The sequence below is a fragment of the Chiloscyllium plagiosum genome, unplaced genomic scaffold (assembly GCF_037043375.1).
Source record: "Chiloscyllium plagiosum isolate Xiang-an unplaced genomic scaffold, Cpla_swu_hap1 HiC_scaffold_9, whole genome shotgun sequence".
In the NCBI taxonomy this organism is placed as follows: Eukaryota; Metazoa; Chordata; class Chondrichthyes; order Orectolobiformes; family Hemiscylliidae; genus Chiloscyllium; species Chiloscyllium plagiosum.
The window spans coordinates 15,531,230-15,547,162 of NW_028270147.1; the positions used below are offsets into that span (position 1 = coordinate 15,531,230).

General features: G+C 41.5%; 1 protein-coding gene across 3 annotated transcripts in view; it reads left to right on the top strand.

The window, feature by feature from the left end:
* Positions 1 to 283: 283 nt before the first annotated feature.
* LOC122554150 (heparan sulfate 2-O-sulfotransferase 1) overlaps positions 284 to 15,933 on the top strand; it is a 213,966-nt gene continuing 198,316 nt past the window's right edge. The window contains exon 1 of one of the 3 annotated variants that reach the window (XM_043698719.2): positions 284 to 696. In XM_043698719.2, the coding sequence (XP_043554654.2) occupies positions 573 to 696 (124 nt within the window). In that variant the 5' untranslated portion in view covers positions 284 to 572. The remainder of the gene's footprint in view (positions 697 to 15,933) is intronic. The other 2 variants (XM_087990427.1, XM_043698720.2) reach the window with 2 other exon arrangements.

Here is a 15,933-nt window from a genome sequence, read left to right on the forward strand (position 1 = left end):
TGAATGGAGACCAATAGACGTGCAGAGGCTGGGGCGGTGCCCGTTTGACGTGCGGAGGAACAACCAATCGCCTTGGAGAAACCTGGAGTGTCCACCGCCCTCTTGTGCGTGGGGAGGCGGGCAGTTGGCGCGCGGCTGCTGAGGGAGGGAGGGAGTGCGCGTGTGCACGTTCTCGCTCCAGCGTGCACGCGGCGTGGCGGTTGGAGTGGGCGGCGGGAGTTGTGGGGGAGGGGAGACGCTGTGTTGAGGGGGTGGTGGGGGATGGGCAGGACCAAGGAGGGAAGGCACCGAGAAGTGCACCGATGCCGATAGCTTCGAGAGGCCGTGACTGGAAGCGCTTTCCCTCGTGTTTGCCCCCTGTCCCCGCCACTCCATTGACGATGTCCGTCAAATCAGTGGGCAAAACCCTACAACCTTCTCATCTCTGATTATTTTTCGGCGAAAAAAAATTGAATTTCTTTCTCCCTCCCCCCTTCAGTGTGTGATTTTCGTTTTAACTCCTCGGTTCCTTTCTTTGATTTTCTTGCCCCCACCAACCCCTTTCCCCTCCTGCGTTATGTCTTGATAATTTCATGGGGCTACTAAGAATTATCATGCCGCCCAAATTGCAGCTTCTCGGGGTTGTGGCGTTTGTGATCGCGATGTTGTTCCTGGAGAACCAGATCCAGAAGCTGGAGGAATCTCGGGGAAAACTGGGTAAGTCAAGACATTGTTTGTGGCATTAACATCCAACACACACCTTCCATGCCTCCACAAGGCTTTGTAGGTATTCAGATTGCAACTTGGGGGACGTTACCTTTTGTATTGTTTTGTCTGATGGCTCTTTAAAAGAAGACTCGCTGCCTAATCCTAGAGCTTGAATGGTGCATTATGGCTTAAACAAGTCTCGCCCCTGTTCTGTGATATGCTCATTTCTGCGTGGTTTGCAAGAATAGCAGCTGGCAAAGACTATGATAGGCCTGTGCTGAATGGCTGGGGCCATTGTTTCCACTTGCAGATTTTCAGAAGGCTGCTTGTTATATTTTCTTCTGATGGTCACAATGCATGTGCAGTTTAAATGGGGGTGGGAAGGGGTCAAGGCAAGGGCTGGTCACAATTGCAGTGCTTCGAATTACGATGCATGTCTCACATGTATGTTATCATCTTGTAATTCTTTAAGAGCTTCCACCTCGCCCCCCCCCCCCCCCCCCCAAAAAAAAGGTGGGAATTCAATTGAATTAGCCTACTGTACTGTTGGGAATTAGAATTGTGCCCTTGTTTATCCAGTATGTGCATTTTTTTTTAAATAAAAAGTGCTTGTGTAAATTATAAATAACCATAATTCCAATTTGCAAGTTATTTGAGATGCCAATTGCTCAGTTAGTGTCGATAAAGAATGTTAGCCCAACCATGGGAAAAACTGGAAGATCAAAATTATGAATTAGTACTTGAATTGAGGAAAGCAGGCAGACAAAGTAGTGTCTACTTAAAGGAGCAATTGAGGTTGTAAACATTTTTTTTCTATGTAAATAAAGATTTTTTTATTTGTTGCTGTTTTATGTGCAGCATTTAAAATACTGAGCAGTTAGAGGCAGTGTTGTCATGTCACATTTGAAAACGTTGCTGTCATTTACTGTTTAAGAATTGTTTTAGCTTCTGGATTGAGTGTAAGACTTGTTCATGAGTCAGAGCAAATAGAGTCAGAGATGTACAGCATGGAAACAGACTCTTCGGTTCAACTCGTCCATGCCGACCAGATATCCCACCCCAATCTAGTCTCACCTGTCAGCACCCGGCCCATATCCCTCCAAACCCTTCCTATTCATATACTCATCCAAATGTCTTTTAAATGTTGCAATTGTACCAGCCTCTGTCACTTCCTCATTCCTGATGAAGGGCTTTTGCCCGAAAATTCAATTTTTCCTGCTCCTTGATTGCAGTCTGACCTGCTGTGCTTTTCCAGCACCACCCTAATCTTGACACTCACTTCCTCTGGCAGCCCATTCCACACCATCCTCTGCGTGAAAAAGTTCTACCTTCGGTCTCTTATATCTTTGCCCTCTAGTTCTGGACTCCCCCACCCCAGAGAAAAGACTTTGTCTATTTATCCTATTCATGCCCCTCATGGTTTTATAAACCTCTATAATGTCACCCCTCAGCCTCCGACCCTCCAAGGAAAACAGCCCTCGCCTACTCAACATTTCCCAATAGCTCAAATCCTCCAACCCTGGCAACAACCTTGTAAATCTTTTCTGAACCCTTTCAAGTCTCACAACATCCTTCCGATAGGAAGGAGACCAGAACTGCACGTAATATTGCACAGTGGCGTAACCAATGTCCTGTACAGCCACAACACGACCTCCCAATTCCTCTGACCGATAAAGGATCAACATATGTGAAATGTGAATTGTTGCTTTAGAAAATTAGTTTAAACACATTTGACTTGAGACAGGCACTGACATTAAAAACCAATAATGTACAGTAGTAGTAGAACCATCTATGAGAGGAATGTTGCAGAGCCGAGAAGCAGTGCATCAATCGGTAAAATTTAGAGGAAATTGTATTCAGCTGTATGTTTTGCACCGCTTCCCTTACAGGAGCCAATTTAAGACTCAAAATAAGTCACTGGTTTAGATGAGAAGTGGTGCTTATGCTGTTAGGAAGGTGAAAATTACTCGAGTGGAGAATGCAGATAGAAGAGAGTTGCGTCATCTTGTTTGAGTAATTTTAAATCTTAAATTTAGTTTGCTAAATGAATTGTGCATGATTTGAGCAATAGGTTGAATGAAGAATTACTTCATGCTCAGCTTTAATTTGATATTTACACAATGCATATGATTGATAACAGTCGAAAGCTCAATTGGAAGAATATAATTTGTCGTCCCTTCTTTATTCTGAATATGGTATTTGTCAGTTATCAACAAATCTGTCAGTCAACTTCTTAAACACTCCAATTAATATTTTCCTTTATAGAATATAATTCTTGGAATATTGGTGCGGGAATCTTAGGGGTTTTTTTACTTAAAAAATTGTTTGAAATATTTTTAAAGAAAATACTATATGTGGTGGAAACTGCTAACAATGAGCATTGCACTCCTGTAGCCAGATCTCAGGCTCCAAATGACCTTGTAATTTGCCTGAGCTTTATTTGAATTTCTGATTTGGGCTAAATTGCTGTTGAGTTTTTCACATGTGGTCCTGTTTGCTACACATTCTTGGCACTGACCTTTAAGATGTTTCATTTATTTTTCAAGAAATTTGACATGCAAGGTCCAGATTAATAAATGATGTTGAATTGCTGTAGTAAATGAATGGCTTGTCATTTTTGCTGCAGTTCAGTCCTTTGCTGCAAGATTGCTTTTGCTTTCTGCATCCTTTTCATGGGTTTGGTGACCAGGACAATTGGTCAAATGCACTAAATTATCTTTGGATCTTTATCTCCCTTTAGGAATTGCATTTCAAAAAATTTCTGATGACGTGAATAGCAATAGAAATAATGCTTGCTCCAAGAGAATGCATTTTCCATTTTCTTCATTATCGTTGTGTAATCCTTTTAATTGTAGGATCCATTGTTTATTCTGTGGATGCTCATTCCTGACACACACAAGTCCCATCAGTCAAAAACTGCAGAAAATTAGATATTTATGCTGTCTTTATTGCTGAAGGATGGATAGAATGCTGTTGTGAATGCTTGTTTGCTGCAACACTCCACTTTTTTCTAAGTGACAATAATTAAAATTATTAAAAAGGTGTAAATAGTAAAACATTTCCATTATTAAGAGATGCGGTCATCTAATGCCTTTGCTTCTCATTTGTGTTAAATTTTGCTGAGATTCAGTTGCTAATTATTTTCATATTTTCCAACAGTAAAACCTCAAGAGCTTGTATTTATTGAGGCGATGAAGTAAACTGTAAATAGTCACAATCAAAAAGTGTGGAGCTGGAAAAAGCGCAGCAGGTCAGGTAGCATCCGAGGAGCGGGAGTGTCGATGTTTCGGGCATAAGCCCTTCATTTGGAATGATGAAGGGCTTATGCCCAAAATGTCGATTCTCCTGCTTCTCGGCTGCTGCCTGACCTGCTGTGCTTTTTTCAGCGCCACACTTTTTGTCTCTGATCTCCAGCATTGTAGTCCTCACTTTCTCCTGTAAATAGTCATACAGCCTAGAAACAGACCCTTCGGCCCAACATGTTCATAATAACTAGGTTTCCTAAACTGAACTAGCCGTATTTGCCGGTGTTTTGCCCATATCCCTCTTAATCCTTCCTTTCCAGCCCAAATGTCTTCTGGAGCATCATAATTGTACCTGCATCTACCACTTCCTCTGGTAGCATGTTCCATATATGTACTACCCTCTGTGTGAAAAAGTTGCCCCTTGACTCCCTTTTAAATCTTTCTCCTTTCAACTTAAACCTATGCTCTCTAGTTTTGGACTTCCCCCGCCCAGATGAAAGGACCTTGGCTATTCACCATATCTATGCCCTCATGATTTTGTAAACCTCTTAAGGTCACCCTGTGCTTCGGGTGAGGAACTGGTCCCTGCCTCCTCTTATAACTCAAACCCTCCATTCTCTGTAACATTCTTATAAATTCTTTTTGCAGCCTTTCAGGTTTAATAAAATCCTTCACAGAGCAAGGTGAACTGAATTGTAAGCAGTACTCCAAATGTACCCTGATCAATGTCTTGTACATCCGTAACATCATGTCCCAACTCCTGTACTCAGTGCCCTGACCAAAGAAGGCAAACATATCAAACGCTTTCTTCACCACCTTGTCTATCTGTGACTCCACTTTCAAGGAACTGTATACCCTCACTATGTCTCTTTGTTCAACAACGCTCGACAGGGTCCTACTATTAACTGTAAGTCCTGCCCAGGTTTGTCATGCCAAATACCTTAACATTTATCTAAGGTAAACTTTAATTGCTGTTCCTCCTTCCACTGTCCGACTTGATCAAGATCCTGTTGGCCTCTTAGATAACGTTCTTCACTGTCCATTATATCTACAATTTTGTAAACTTGTCAACCATGCCTCCTATATTCTTATCTAAATCTTGTATATAAATGACGAGCAACAGTGGGCCCAGCACTGATCCTTGTGGCACACCGCTGGTAACAGGCTTCCAGTCTGAACAATAACACTCTACCGCCACCCTCTGACTTCTACTGTCAAGCGAATTTTGTATCCAGTTGACTAGATCTCCCTGGATCCCATGTGATCTAATTTTACTAACCACTTAACCATGCGGAACCTTGTCGAAGGCCTTGCTAATGTCTTTGTAGACAACATCTGCTGCTTTGCTTTCATCTAACTTCTTGGTCACCTCCTCAAATAAACTAAATCATGTTTGTGAGCCACAATTTCTTACACACAAAGCCATGCTGACTATTGCTAATCAGTCTTTGCCTATAAATGCATATAAATCCTGTCTCTCAGCTGTCCAGCAACTTACCTACCACTGATGTTAGGTTCATCTGTCTGTGGCTCCCTGGCGCTTTTCCCTCATGCAGCCTTTCTTAAATAATGGCATAACATTAGTTATCTTTCAGTCTTCTGGCACCTCATCCGTGACTGTCAATGATTTCAATATCTCTGCCAGGTACACTGCAATTTATTCCCTGGCTTCCCACAATGTCCTGGGATAAACCTGATCATGCCCTGTGGATTTATCTCCTTTTCTGTGTTTGAAGACCTCCAGGATCTCCCCTTCTGTAACGTGGAATCTTTTCAAGACATGACTATTTATTTCACCAAGTTCCTTTGCTTCAATACCTTTTCTCTACCGTAAATATTGACGTGAAACATTAATTTAGGACCTCACTCGTCTGCTGTGGTTCCTCACATTGATGGTCCTGTTGATTTTGCTCTTAATATACTTGTACTATTTTGCCCTTAATAATAATAGTGGAATCTCTTTGGGTTCTCCTTAAACTTATCTGCCAAAGCTATCTCATGTTCACTACTTGTCTTCCTGATTTCCCCCTTAAGTGTACTCCTATAATTCCTATACTTCTCAAGGGATTCACTTATCCCAGCTGTCGATACCTGATATATGGCACCTTCTTTTCCTTGACCAGAGCCTCAATATTGCTAGTCGTCCAGTATTCCCTACTCCTACCAGATTTAGCCTACACACTAACAGAAATATGCTGTCCGTGAACTCTCATTATCTTGCTTATGAAAGCCTCCGACTTATCAGCTGTCCCTTTACCTGTGAACAGCTGACCCCAATCAACTTTTAGTTTAATCTGTTTTCAACAGAATCTGGTAGCATCTCAGTAATTCACTTTACTAACCATTCAATTACTTTTTAGTGTAGGTGTAATATTTCCATATTTTCTTTGTCAATTGTTATAACTGATTCTGTTTTGTAATTTTATTCTGTATGTTTATTAATTAGGAAACCAATTTAGAGTAATAGAGATGTACAGCACAGAAACAGACCCTTTGGTCCAACTCATCCATGCCGACCAGATATCCTTAGCTAAACTAGTCCCATTTGCCAGCACTTGGTCCATACCCCTCTTAAACCCTTCTTATTCATAATCCCATCCTGATGCCTTTTAAATGTCGTAATTGTACTAGCCACTACCACTTCCTCTGGCAGCTCATTCCATACACACACCACCCTTTGCATGAAACAGTTGCCCCTTGAGGTCCCTTTTAAATCTTTCCCCTCTCATCCTAAACAGCTATGCCCTGTAGTTCTGGACTCCCCCCAACCCAAGGGAAAAAGCTGTGTTTATTTACCCTATTGATGCCCCTCATGACCGTATAAACTTCTATAAGGGAGTTTATAAAATCATGATAGGCATAGATATGATGAATAGCCAAGGTCTTTTCCCCAGGGTAGGGTCTTCCTTATCTTCCCACAATGTCATGGGATGCAGTTGATCAGGTTGTGGGCATTTATCTACCTATATATGTTTGAAGATCTCCAGTGATGTGTTCCTCCACGCCCACCCCCAACCTCATTTTTTTTTTTCAAGACATCATTATTTGTTCCATTAAGATCCCTAACTTCCATGCCCTTTTCCACATTAAAAACTGACATGAAATATTCATTTTGTATCTCACTCCTCTCCTGTAGTTCCATACATAGACTGCCTCATTGATCATTAAGGGACCCTGTTTTTTCCATAGTTCCTCTTTGCCCTGAATGTATTTGTAGAATCTCTGGGCTCTCCTTAACCTTAACTGCTAAAGCTAATCACTTAATATTCCTGATGGAATTCAGGAAAAATGTCCTTTTCCAGAGAGTGAGTAGCATGTTTAGGATCTGGCATTGATATCAACCATGATTGAATCGTGAAGCGGACATGATGGATCAAATAACCAAATTCTATTCCCATATCTTATGGTCCAAACTGTAAATGCATTAAAAGGAAAGCTGGAAAGTATTCTGGTCATTAATAGAATGTTCAGTTCTGAATCACAAAGCTGTGGTTTCACGTCACACTTCAGGGCATGAGCATAAATGTTGAGCTGACTGACCACTGTCAATGTGCTGGAAAAGCACAGCATGTCAGGCAGTATCCCGAGAAGCAGGAGAATCTGCGTTTCGGGCATGAGTCCTTCATCAGGAATGAGGCTTATGGGGTGGGGGAGCTGAGAGATAAATGGGAGGGGGAGCGGGGCTGGAGGGGAAGATAGCTAGGAATGCAATAGGTAGACGCTGGTGGGGGAGAAGGTGATAGGTCAGAGAGGAGGGGGGAGCGGATAGATAGGAAAGACGATGTACAGGTAAAGAGGGTGGTGCCAAGTCGGAGACTGAGACTGGGACTGGGATAAGGTAGAGGGAGGGGAAATGCGGAAACTGGTGAGACTCCGAGATCTGTTGCATTTAGTTACCTCCACTCCCCCCACCTCACCCCTCCCATTTATCTCTCAGCCCGTAAACCTCATTCCTGAAGAAGGGCTTATGCCCGAAACGTCGATTCTCCTGTTCCCTGGATGCTGCCTGACCTGCGCTTTTCCAGCAACACATTTTCAGCTCTTCCAAGGATGCCTACCTTGAAAAAGTTCTCTACTTCTCTCTACAAGGATCTTAGTGAGTCTCACCAGTTTTCTCCTTTCCCCTTCCCTCAACTTATCCCAGTCCAAAGCCTCCAACTCAGCACCACCCTCTTGACCTGTCCATCGTCTTTCCCATCTATCTGCCCCACCCTCTACTCTGACCCATCACCTTCTCCCCCACCTTTGTCTATCTATTGCATTCCCAGCTACCCCCCAGCCCCACCCTACTCCCATTTCTCTCTCAGCCCCCCAGCTTACAAGCCTCATTCCTAATGAAGGGCTTATGCCCAAAACGTCGATTCTCCTGCTTCTCGAATGCTGCCTGATGTGCTGCGCTTTTCCAGCACCACACTCTCGACTCTGATATCCAGCATCTGCAGTCCTCACTTTCTCGTCCTTGACCGGTGTGAATGTCAAATTTTCTCTTCGTAGAAAGATGCAAAGTCAAAGTGTACACCCCGATTAAGTGTAGGTTAAAGGATCCTGTGAATTATTTTGAATAAGAGCAAGGAGGTTATCCCCAATATTTTGACCAATATTTATCCGTCAATCAACATCTAAAATGGCAGACACCATTCAATAAACTTCTGAAAACAGTGAATGAGTTTCTATGTTTCTGACATGTCAACAGTAACTGCACTTCAAAAATGAAAAATTGGCTGTAATGCACTTTGAGATATCTAATGATCTTGAAAAGCAATATAGGTATGCAAATACTTCTTTCATTCAAGTATATGAAGGACAATGAAAAGATATTATGATGGGCACCGTAAACACTGACATGGACTTGATGGACCAATTGGCCTGTTTTTCTGCAGCGAATGCTTTGAGCAATATAAAACATCTTCAGCACAAGGAAATATTGGGGCTGATAACCAAAAGCTTCACTAAAAAGGTAGGTTTTAAAGAACAACTTAAATGAGGAAGGAGAGAAGTTAGGACCATGAATTTCAGAGCTTAAAATTAGCTAGCTGAAGACATGGTTACCAGCAGTGAAAAGATAAAATTAAGATGTGCTAAAGTGTAATCCTGTGGGAGAGTGCAAACATCTTGAGCGTTGGAGTGCTACAAAGGTTACAGATAGGAAGGACTGAAGTGATTTGAAAATAATCTGTGTTCACTATAGAATCCTTTTTGTGTCAGATTCAATTCAATGATAATGCAGTGAGGAGTTCAGTTATATCTATTATAAAATAGGTTTTACAATAAGCTAGACAGTCCCTTTTGAGAAGTTGTTGCTAAAGTTAACAATACTTCTGTGTTAAGCTGGGTCCCCTTACGAAGGAAAGAGAAAGTAGAACAAAATGTGCAATCCACCATCCCTTTCAGAAGAAGTCATATTAAATCTAGCATACTGAACTGTATTGAAAGCATGATTAATGCCACTAGACAATAGGTTTTACTGTGATCAATATATTTTTTTAAAAAAACAAATGGTTTGAAATTGGGTAACATTATCATCTGCATATTTAAATGTCATTGTAAGCTGTAAGAGAATTTGAAGCTTTTATCAAGAGTTTCAGGGTAGCTATTAGGAAATCGGTTAAATGATGTCCTTAAATCTTTTTCTATATGAATCTCAATGGAGTTTCAGTGGTGTTGCTGTTGCAATGTAAGGTTACAATAAGCTGGGTCATTAGTCAACTAATGTCTGTCCTGAGACCTTCTAATTCTCAAGGTGCTTGTTATGTGAAAGAGGAATGGGTACTGATTGAGAAGGGGTCGAGAGAGAGAGAAATAATATGGAAGTGTTGTTATTTCTGCTTGAAACGTGTTGCTCCACAACCTCAGTAAATTTTGTTTGAACAAGAAATCAGTTATGTCGAACTGTACTGCCTGAAAGAGTGATGTAAAATGAATCTTGATGGTAGAAACAGCTGGTTTGTTAATGGGTTTGTGGAAATTAAAGGAAAAAAAGATGATGGGTATAATCTCCAGCTCTGTCAAAAGGAATCCATTGTATTACCATGCAACTTTTCTTTCCAGCTGCACTCAACCTTCCTCACTTAGTAAATACTTGATGGCAATCTCAGAAATAACTTGCTTTTATGTTGCAGTTTTTGAATCCTTGGCATGTCTTAAAGCATTTTGTAAGCACTGAAGTGTAGGCACTAGTTTTGAAATACAGCATCTGTTGTTGTATCACTATTTTCTGAGGCAGGTCCAGATTGAACAAGGGAGCCTTCTTTTGTATTTAGCTATTTCTCTTTTGTTTCAACCTACTGTCAGCCTTAGAGGTCTCTACTATCTGCCTAATGGCCATGTCCTCCATTCCTTCCTCCCTCAGTCCTGCTAAGCCTATTTTATCATCTTTGCTAATTTAACAGCTTATGACACTTGTAGTATATTTGCTGACAAATATGAAGACTTCTAACAGTGCTGGTTTTTCACTTCTGGGAAATTGGTGTGGATGATAAATCAAACTTGGAAGTATGTTGAGTAGAGAGTAGAGTTGAAAATGTGTTGCTGGAAAAGCGCAGCAGGTCAGGCAGCATCCAAGGAGCAGGAGAATCGACGTTTCGGGCATAAGCCCTTCTTCAGGAATGGCTCCAGGAATGGCTCAGAGAGTAGAGTGTTGATGCTAATGTAAAATTATTTAGGGCACAATCAGTTTAACAGTCGGTTGAGTGTAAAGAAAGTGAATGAATAGTGTTTGATGAGTATGTGGGAGGAGGAAACATTGCGGAGGTAACTGGAGAAAGAAAACCGGAGGAAAATGAGAGTTTGGGGGAAATTAGGCAATTGTCAATGTGCAGGTGAGAGAGAATGATGGAACAAGGTTTGTGTGAGAGCAAAAAGGGAATGGGACAAGATATATGAGGAAGAAGGCTAACCTTCAAGGATGAACAGCAAGAAGCATGATCTTAAGATGCTACTTTATTCCTAAACAGAATAACAGCAGATGAAGAATGAACAACATCTTTAATTTTGTTTTGGAAAAAATAATCTGAAGCTGTTAGCTGGAAATGTGGATCTTTTGAATTTGTGTACACACTATTTCCAGTTGCCATGCTTGGCAGAAAAAAAATCCAATAGACGAGCTGCAGTTTAACTGTAGTGTGTAACATTATTCTTTCACTCTGGACCTGAATAGATTTCAGCACTAGATGATTTGGCTGGCTTTCTTGATGCATGAAAAGATCCAAGTTAATTGTCATCAGCTTCTTGCTGAAAGTATGCTCCCTTCACTTGCCCTAACTAACAGTTTCATTCAAGCCTTAGTCGCAAACGCAGTATGATATCCAATAAAGACAACTCATTGAAGGTTTGAAGGGGTTAAGAATTAAATGAAACGCAAGATCTCACTACAGCAGATTTTCAGTTGACAGGCAAGTTAAGTCGAGAAGTAGGGTGCAGAGGGGAAAATCTATTGTGATTAATGGTATTGACTGATTAATGGTATGGTCTTTCCGCTCTACTTGTATACCCTGGTGGTTTGCAGAACAGTTAAAATAATTGCCAGGTCTAAATGTGAAGATAGTGTCAGTTTTTATACTGAATAGGGAATCTAAATGACCTGTGTTAAGGAAACTGGTGAGGGAAACAAATCTGGAAATGTACATTCATTAAATGGCTGAGTATGCATATTTATGGTTCACTGATTTTGGACTCATAATATTTAGCTGCATTCGTTTTACGACTCTACTTTGTGTGATTTTTGCTCTGTACTTAAACTGTTACAAGTTCTGATTTGAATGAACAAATTCATTCCCAGTCCTAGGAACAATTACAAACTGTATATCACTGGTAATATATTGTTCCAATATTAAATCAATTTTCTCTCAAATTCTAGATAACTAATAGGATTAATTTGCCCTTTAATTTACATGAACAACATTGAAAATGCTTGCCATTGATTGTTACATCATTTCACCATTCTTCATTATCAATCATGGAAAACTACTTCTGTTGGCAAATGAGAGCTAACACTAATAGGTTGAGAAGTGGTACTTGTGCCTTCAGAAAATTTGTTGCTTTTGTGTATCATGCACTCTTTCTTTTCTCTCTTTCCTTGGAAGAAGGAAAGCCGCAGGATTTTTAAATGCTGCTGTATCAAATGCTCAGACTGAATACTCTGACAGCAAAATTATGAGTATGTATACAATTTTAACCAAGTCATGAGTTAAAATCTACACATTTTGTATTTTTGATGAATACGTTTTTTTAAACCTTCCATTTTTCAAAAATGTTTAGTACACTGGCTGTCGATGCTGCGGTTAAAAGAAATGTCATGGAAATGCTGTGTCTCACCAAGATCTTCCTTTAGGCAACGTACAATCCTCAATTGTTCATTTGAAATCATTGCTTGAATGCTGTTTTTTTTAAAAAATTCTGGATGAACCGACTTGACACCATTGTAGAAGTCAAAAGTTTGGTGCTGGAAAAGCACAGCAGCATCTGAGGAGCAGGAAAATCGACGTTTCGGGCAAAAGCCCTTCAGACATTCTTGATGAAGGGCTTTTGCCCGTAATGTTGATTCTTCTCCTCAGTTTCTGCCTGACCTGCTGTACTTTTCCAGCACCACTCTCTTAACTATAATCTCCAGCATCTGCAGTCCTTCCTTTCGCCACCATTGTAGAAAAATCAGGCAACAGTTCAAAGTGAAACTTATAGTCTCCTTTATGTAACAAGGGCAGATAATAAATGCACTCTTTTTTCAGCATTAGTCACACAGTGAGAGCAATTAATTGTTTGTATTGCATTTTTAACATAGTGAAACATGGTGCTATCCAGGAGCAGAATTAGAGGGAAACTTATTCTGACCGAAACTAGACAACAAAGTTGGAGGATTTAAGAAGCATCTTAATGGAAGAGGAGGTGATTTGAGGAAGACTGCTCCAAGCTCTGAATTGAACTTGAAGAAAACTTTGCTTTCAATGGTATGACAGAGAAATAAGAGGAAACAAAATAGAAAGAAGTTGAATGAATGCAGGATTATTGGATGGCTGTCAGACTGAATTGAATTGAATTTCTTGTCATGTGTACCAAGGCACAGTAAAAAGTTTTGTCTTGCGAGCAATACAGGCAGATCACATAGTTAAGAGTAGATTCCCTACAGTGTGGAAACAGGTCCTTTGGCCCAACCAGTCCACACCGACTCTCTGAAGAGTTACCCATCCAGACCCATTTCCCTTTTGACTAATGCATCTAACACTGTGGGCAATTTAGCATGGCCAATTCACCTAACCAGCACAACTTTGGATTGTGGGAGGAAACTGGAGCACCCAGAGAAAACCCATGCAGACACAGGGAGAATGTGCAAATTCTACACAGACAGTCGCTGGAGGCTGGAATCAAACCTGGGACTCTAGTGCTGTGAGGCAGCAGTGCTAACCACTGTGACGCCGTGCCGTTAAATAGCATAGATAAGTAAATAATAGGTAAACAGCGGCAAAAACAAAAATACAGGTACAGGCGAATGTTAAAAGTTTGAGTCCATTCAGTATTCTAACAACAGTAGGGTAGAAACTGTTTCAAAACCAGCCGGTGCATGTTCAGGTTTCTGTACCTTCTCCCCGATGATAAAAGTTATAGAAAAACTTTGCTAGGGTGGGATGGATCTTTTGAGAATGCTGGAAGTCTTTCCTTGACAGCGGCCCTGTTAGATGGATTCTATAGATGGGAGGTTGGTCTTTGTGATTGCTCGGGCTGAGCTCGTCACATTCTAACCGTCTCTGATCTTGAATTGTATAGTTGTCATACCAGGTCGTGATACATCCAGACAAAATGCTCTCGATGGCCCACCTATAAAAGTTGGCAAGGGTATTTGCCGTCATGCCAAATTTCCTCAGCTGCCTGAAGAAGAAGAGACGTTGTTGGACCTTTGTAACCAGTGCGTCTACATGAAGAGTCCAAGAAAGCTTGTTGTTGATGACCACTCCCATGAGCTTGACAAACTCCACTTGTTCTACCTCTGTGCTGTTAATGTATAGGTGGCTATGGGTAACTTCCACCGCAAGTCAATAATGTGTTCCTTGGTTTTGCTGGCATTGAGAGCTAGGTTGTTCTCAGTGCACCATTTTTCCAGGTCTTCCACCTCCATCTGTAGTCTGTTTTGTCGCCATCTGGAATTTGACTGACTATGGTGGTGTAATCAGTGAGCTTGTAAATGGCATTAGTCTGGTATTTATCGATGCAGTCATGGCTATACAGTGAGTACATTAGGGGGCTCCAGTGTTAAGTGTTAATGAGCATGAAACGTTGTCCCCAGTCTTCACTGATTGTGGCCTGTGGGTCAAGAAACTGAGGATCCATTTGCAGAGAGTAGGGCTTCGTCCGAGATCACTAAGTGTAGTAACCAGTCTTGAGGGGATAATAGTGTTGAAGGTTGAACTGTAATCAATGAGTAGGATTCTTATGTAGCTGTTCTTGCTGTCAAGATGCTCTAGGGAGGAGTGAAGGGCAAGTGATATTGCAGCTGACGTGGGTCTGTTGGTCCGATAGGCAAATTGGAGTGGGTCAAGAGCAGTAGGGAGGCTGGAGTTGATTAATGCCATGACCAACCTTTCAAAGCACTTCATGACCACTGAATTTAAGGCCACTGTGCAGTAGTCGTTGAGACACGCTGCATGAGCCTTCTGAGGCACAGGGATGATGTTGGCCCTTCTGAAACAGACAGGGACAGTGGCCTGCTGCAAGCAGAGATTGAAGATGTCAGCGAGACTGCTGGAATTTAGAGATATAGATAGTCATGGCTATGGCGAAATTTAAAATAAGATCATAAGATGTAAGACCAGAATTAGACCATTCAGCCCATCGAACCTGCTCCACCATATTGTTTCCACCCTTCCCATTTATGTTTAGTTCAAGGAGAAACTCCACACATGCACGCAAATATGCACCTGCCCATGACCTCAACTCTATCCCGAGCCGTCCATGTTACTGAACCAATTCCAACACTGTTTAATTTAAAGCCCTATCCACAGCCCTTGTTATGCTTTTCTCAAGGACTCTGGTCTCAGCATGATTCAGATGGAGCCTTTCCCATTGGAGCATCTCTCTCTTTCCCAAGTACTGGTGCCAATGTCCCATGAATTCAAACCCATTTCGTCCACATGGATCTTGGAGCCATCAATTTACCTCTTTAATCTTGTTGACCCTCTGCCGGTTTGCTTGTGACTCAGGTTGTAATCTAGAGGTTATTGCCATTTTTGTTCTGCTGTTTAATTTACCCCCCAGTTGCTCCTATTCCCAGAGTAGTGCATCCTTCCTTTTTCTACCTATATTGTTGGTACCTAAATGGACCATAATAATTGGAACTTACCCCTCCCACTGCAAGTTCTTCTGCACCCCAAATGAAATATCCTGAACCCAGGCACCAGGCAGCCAAAATAGCCTTTGGGACTCTCGATCCTGATCAGAGAACAGTGTATTCCCCTGACTATACTATCCCCAATTACAGCAACATTTCTCTTTTCTCTCTTTTCTTGAATGGCTTCCTGTACCATGGGTACTATGCTCAGTTTGTGCATCCTCCTGACAGCCCCCACTCTCATCCACAGAGCAGCAAGAATCTCAAAACTGTTCGACCAGCTTAAGGACTGAAACACCTTTAACATCACCACCTTAATCACTCTAATTGCCTTGCTCACAGTCACACCCTTTTGTCTCACTGACCAAATTTGAAGTCGTTTGTTTCAGGAGGCAACCCTTGCACTATGTCCAGGTAACACACACTCTCCCTAATTTGTTGCAATGTTCTAAGCTGAGCTGGAGTTCCTCGAGCAATCAACATTTGCTACAGATGCGGTCAGTCTGAACCACATTGGGGACCACCTGTGATATTAAAGAGTTAATTTGCTCAACTGACCTGCAAGAAATTCAATTCTCCAGGGATAAGGTGGTGTGTCTTTGTCTTGTAGGTGGAATGTGGGAGGTTTACATTGCTATTCCATTGCCATTCAGGGATGATTTCATCCAGAAATCAATAAAAACATTA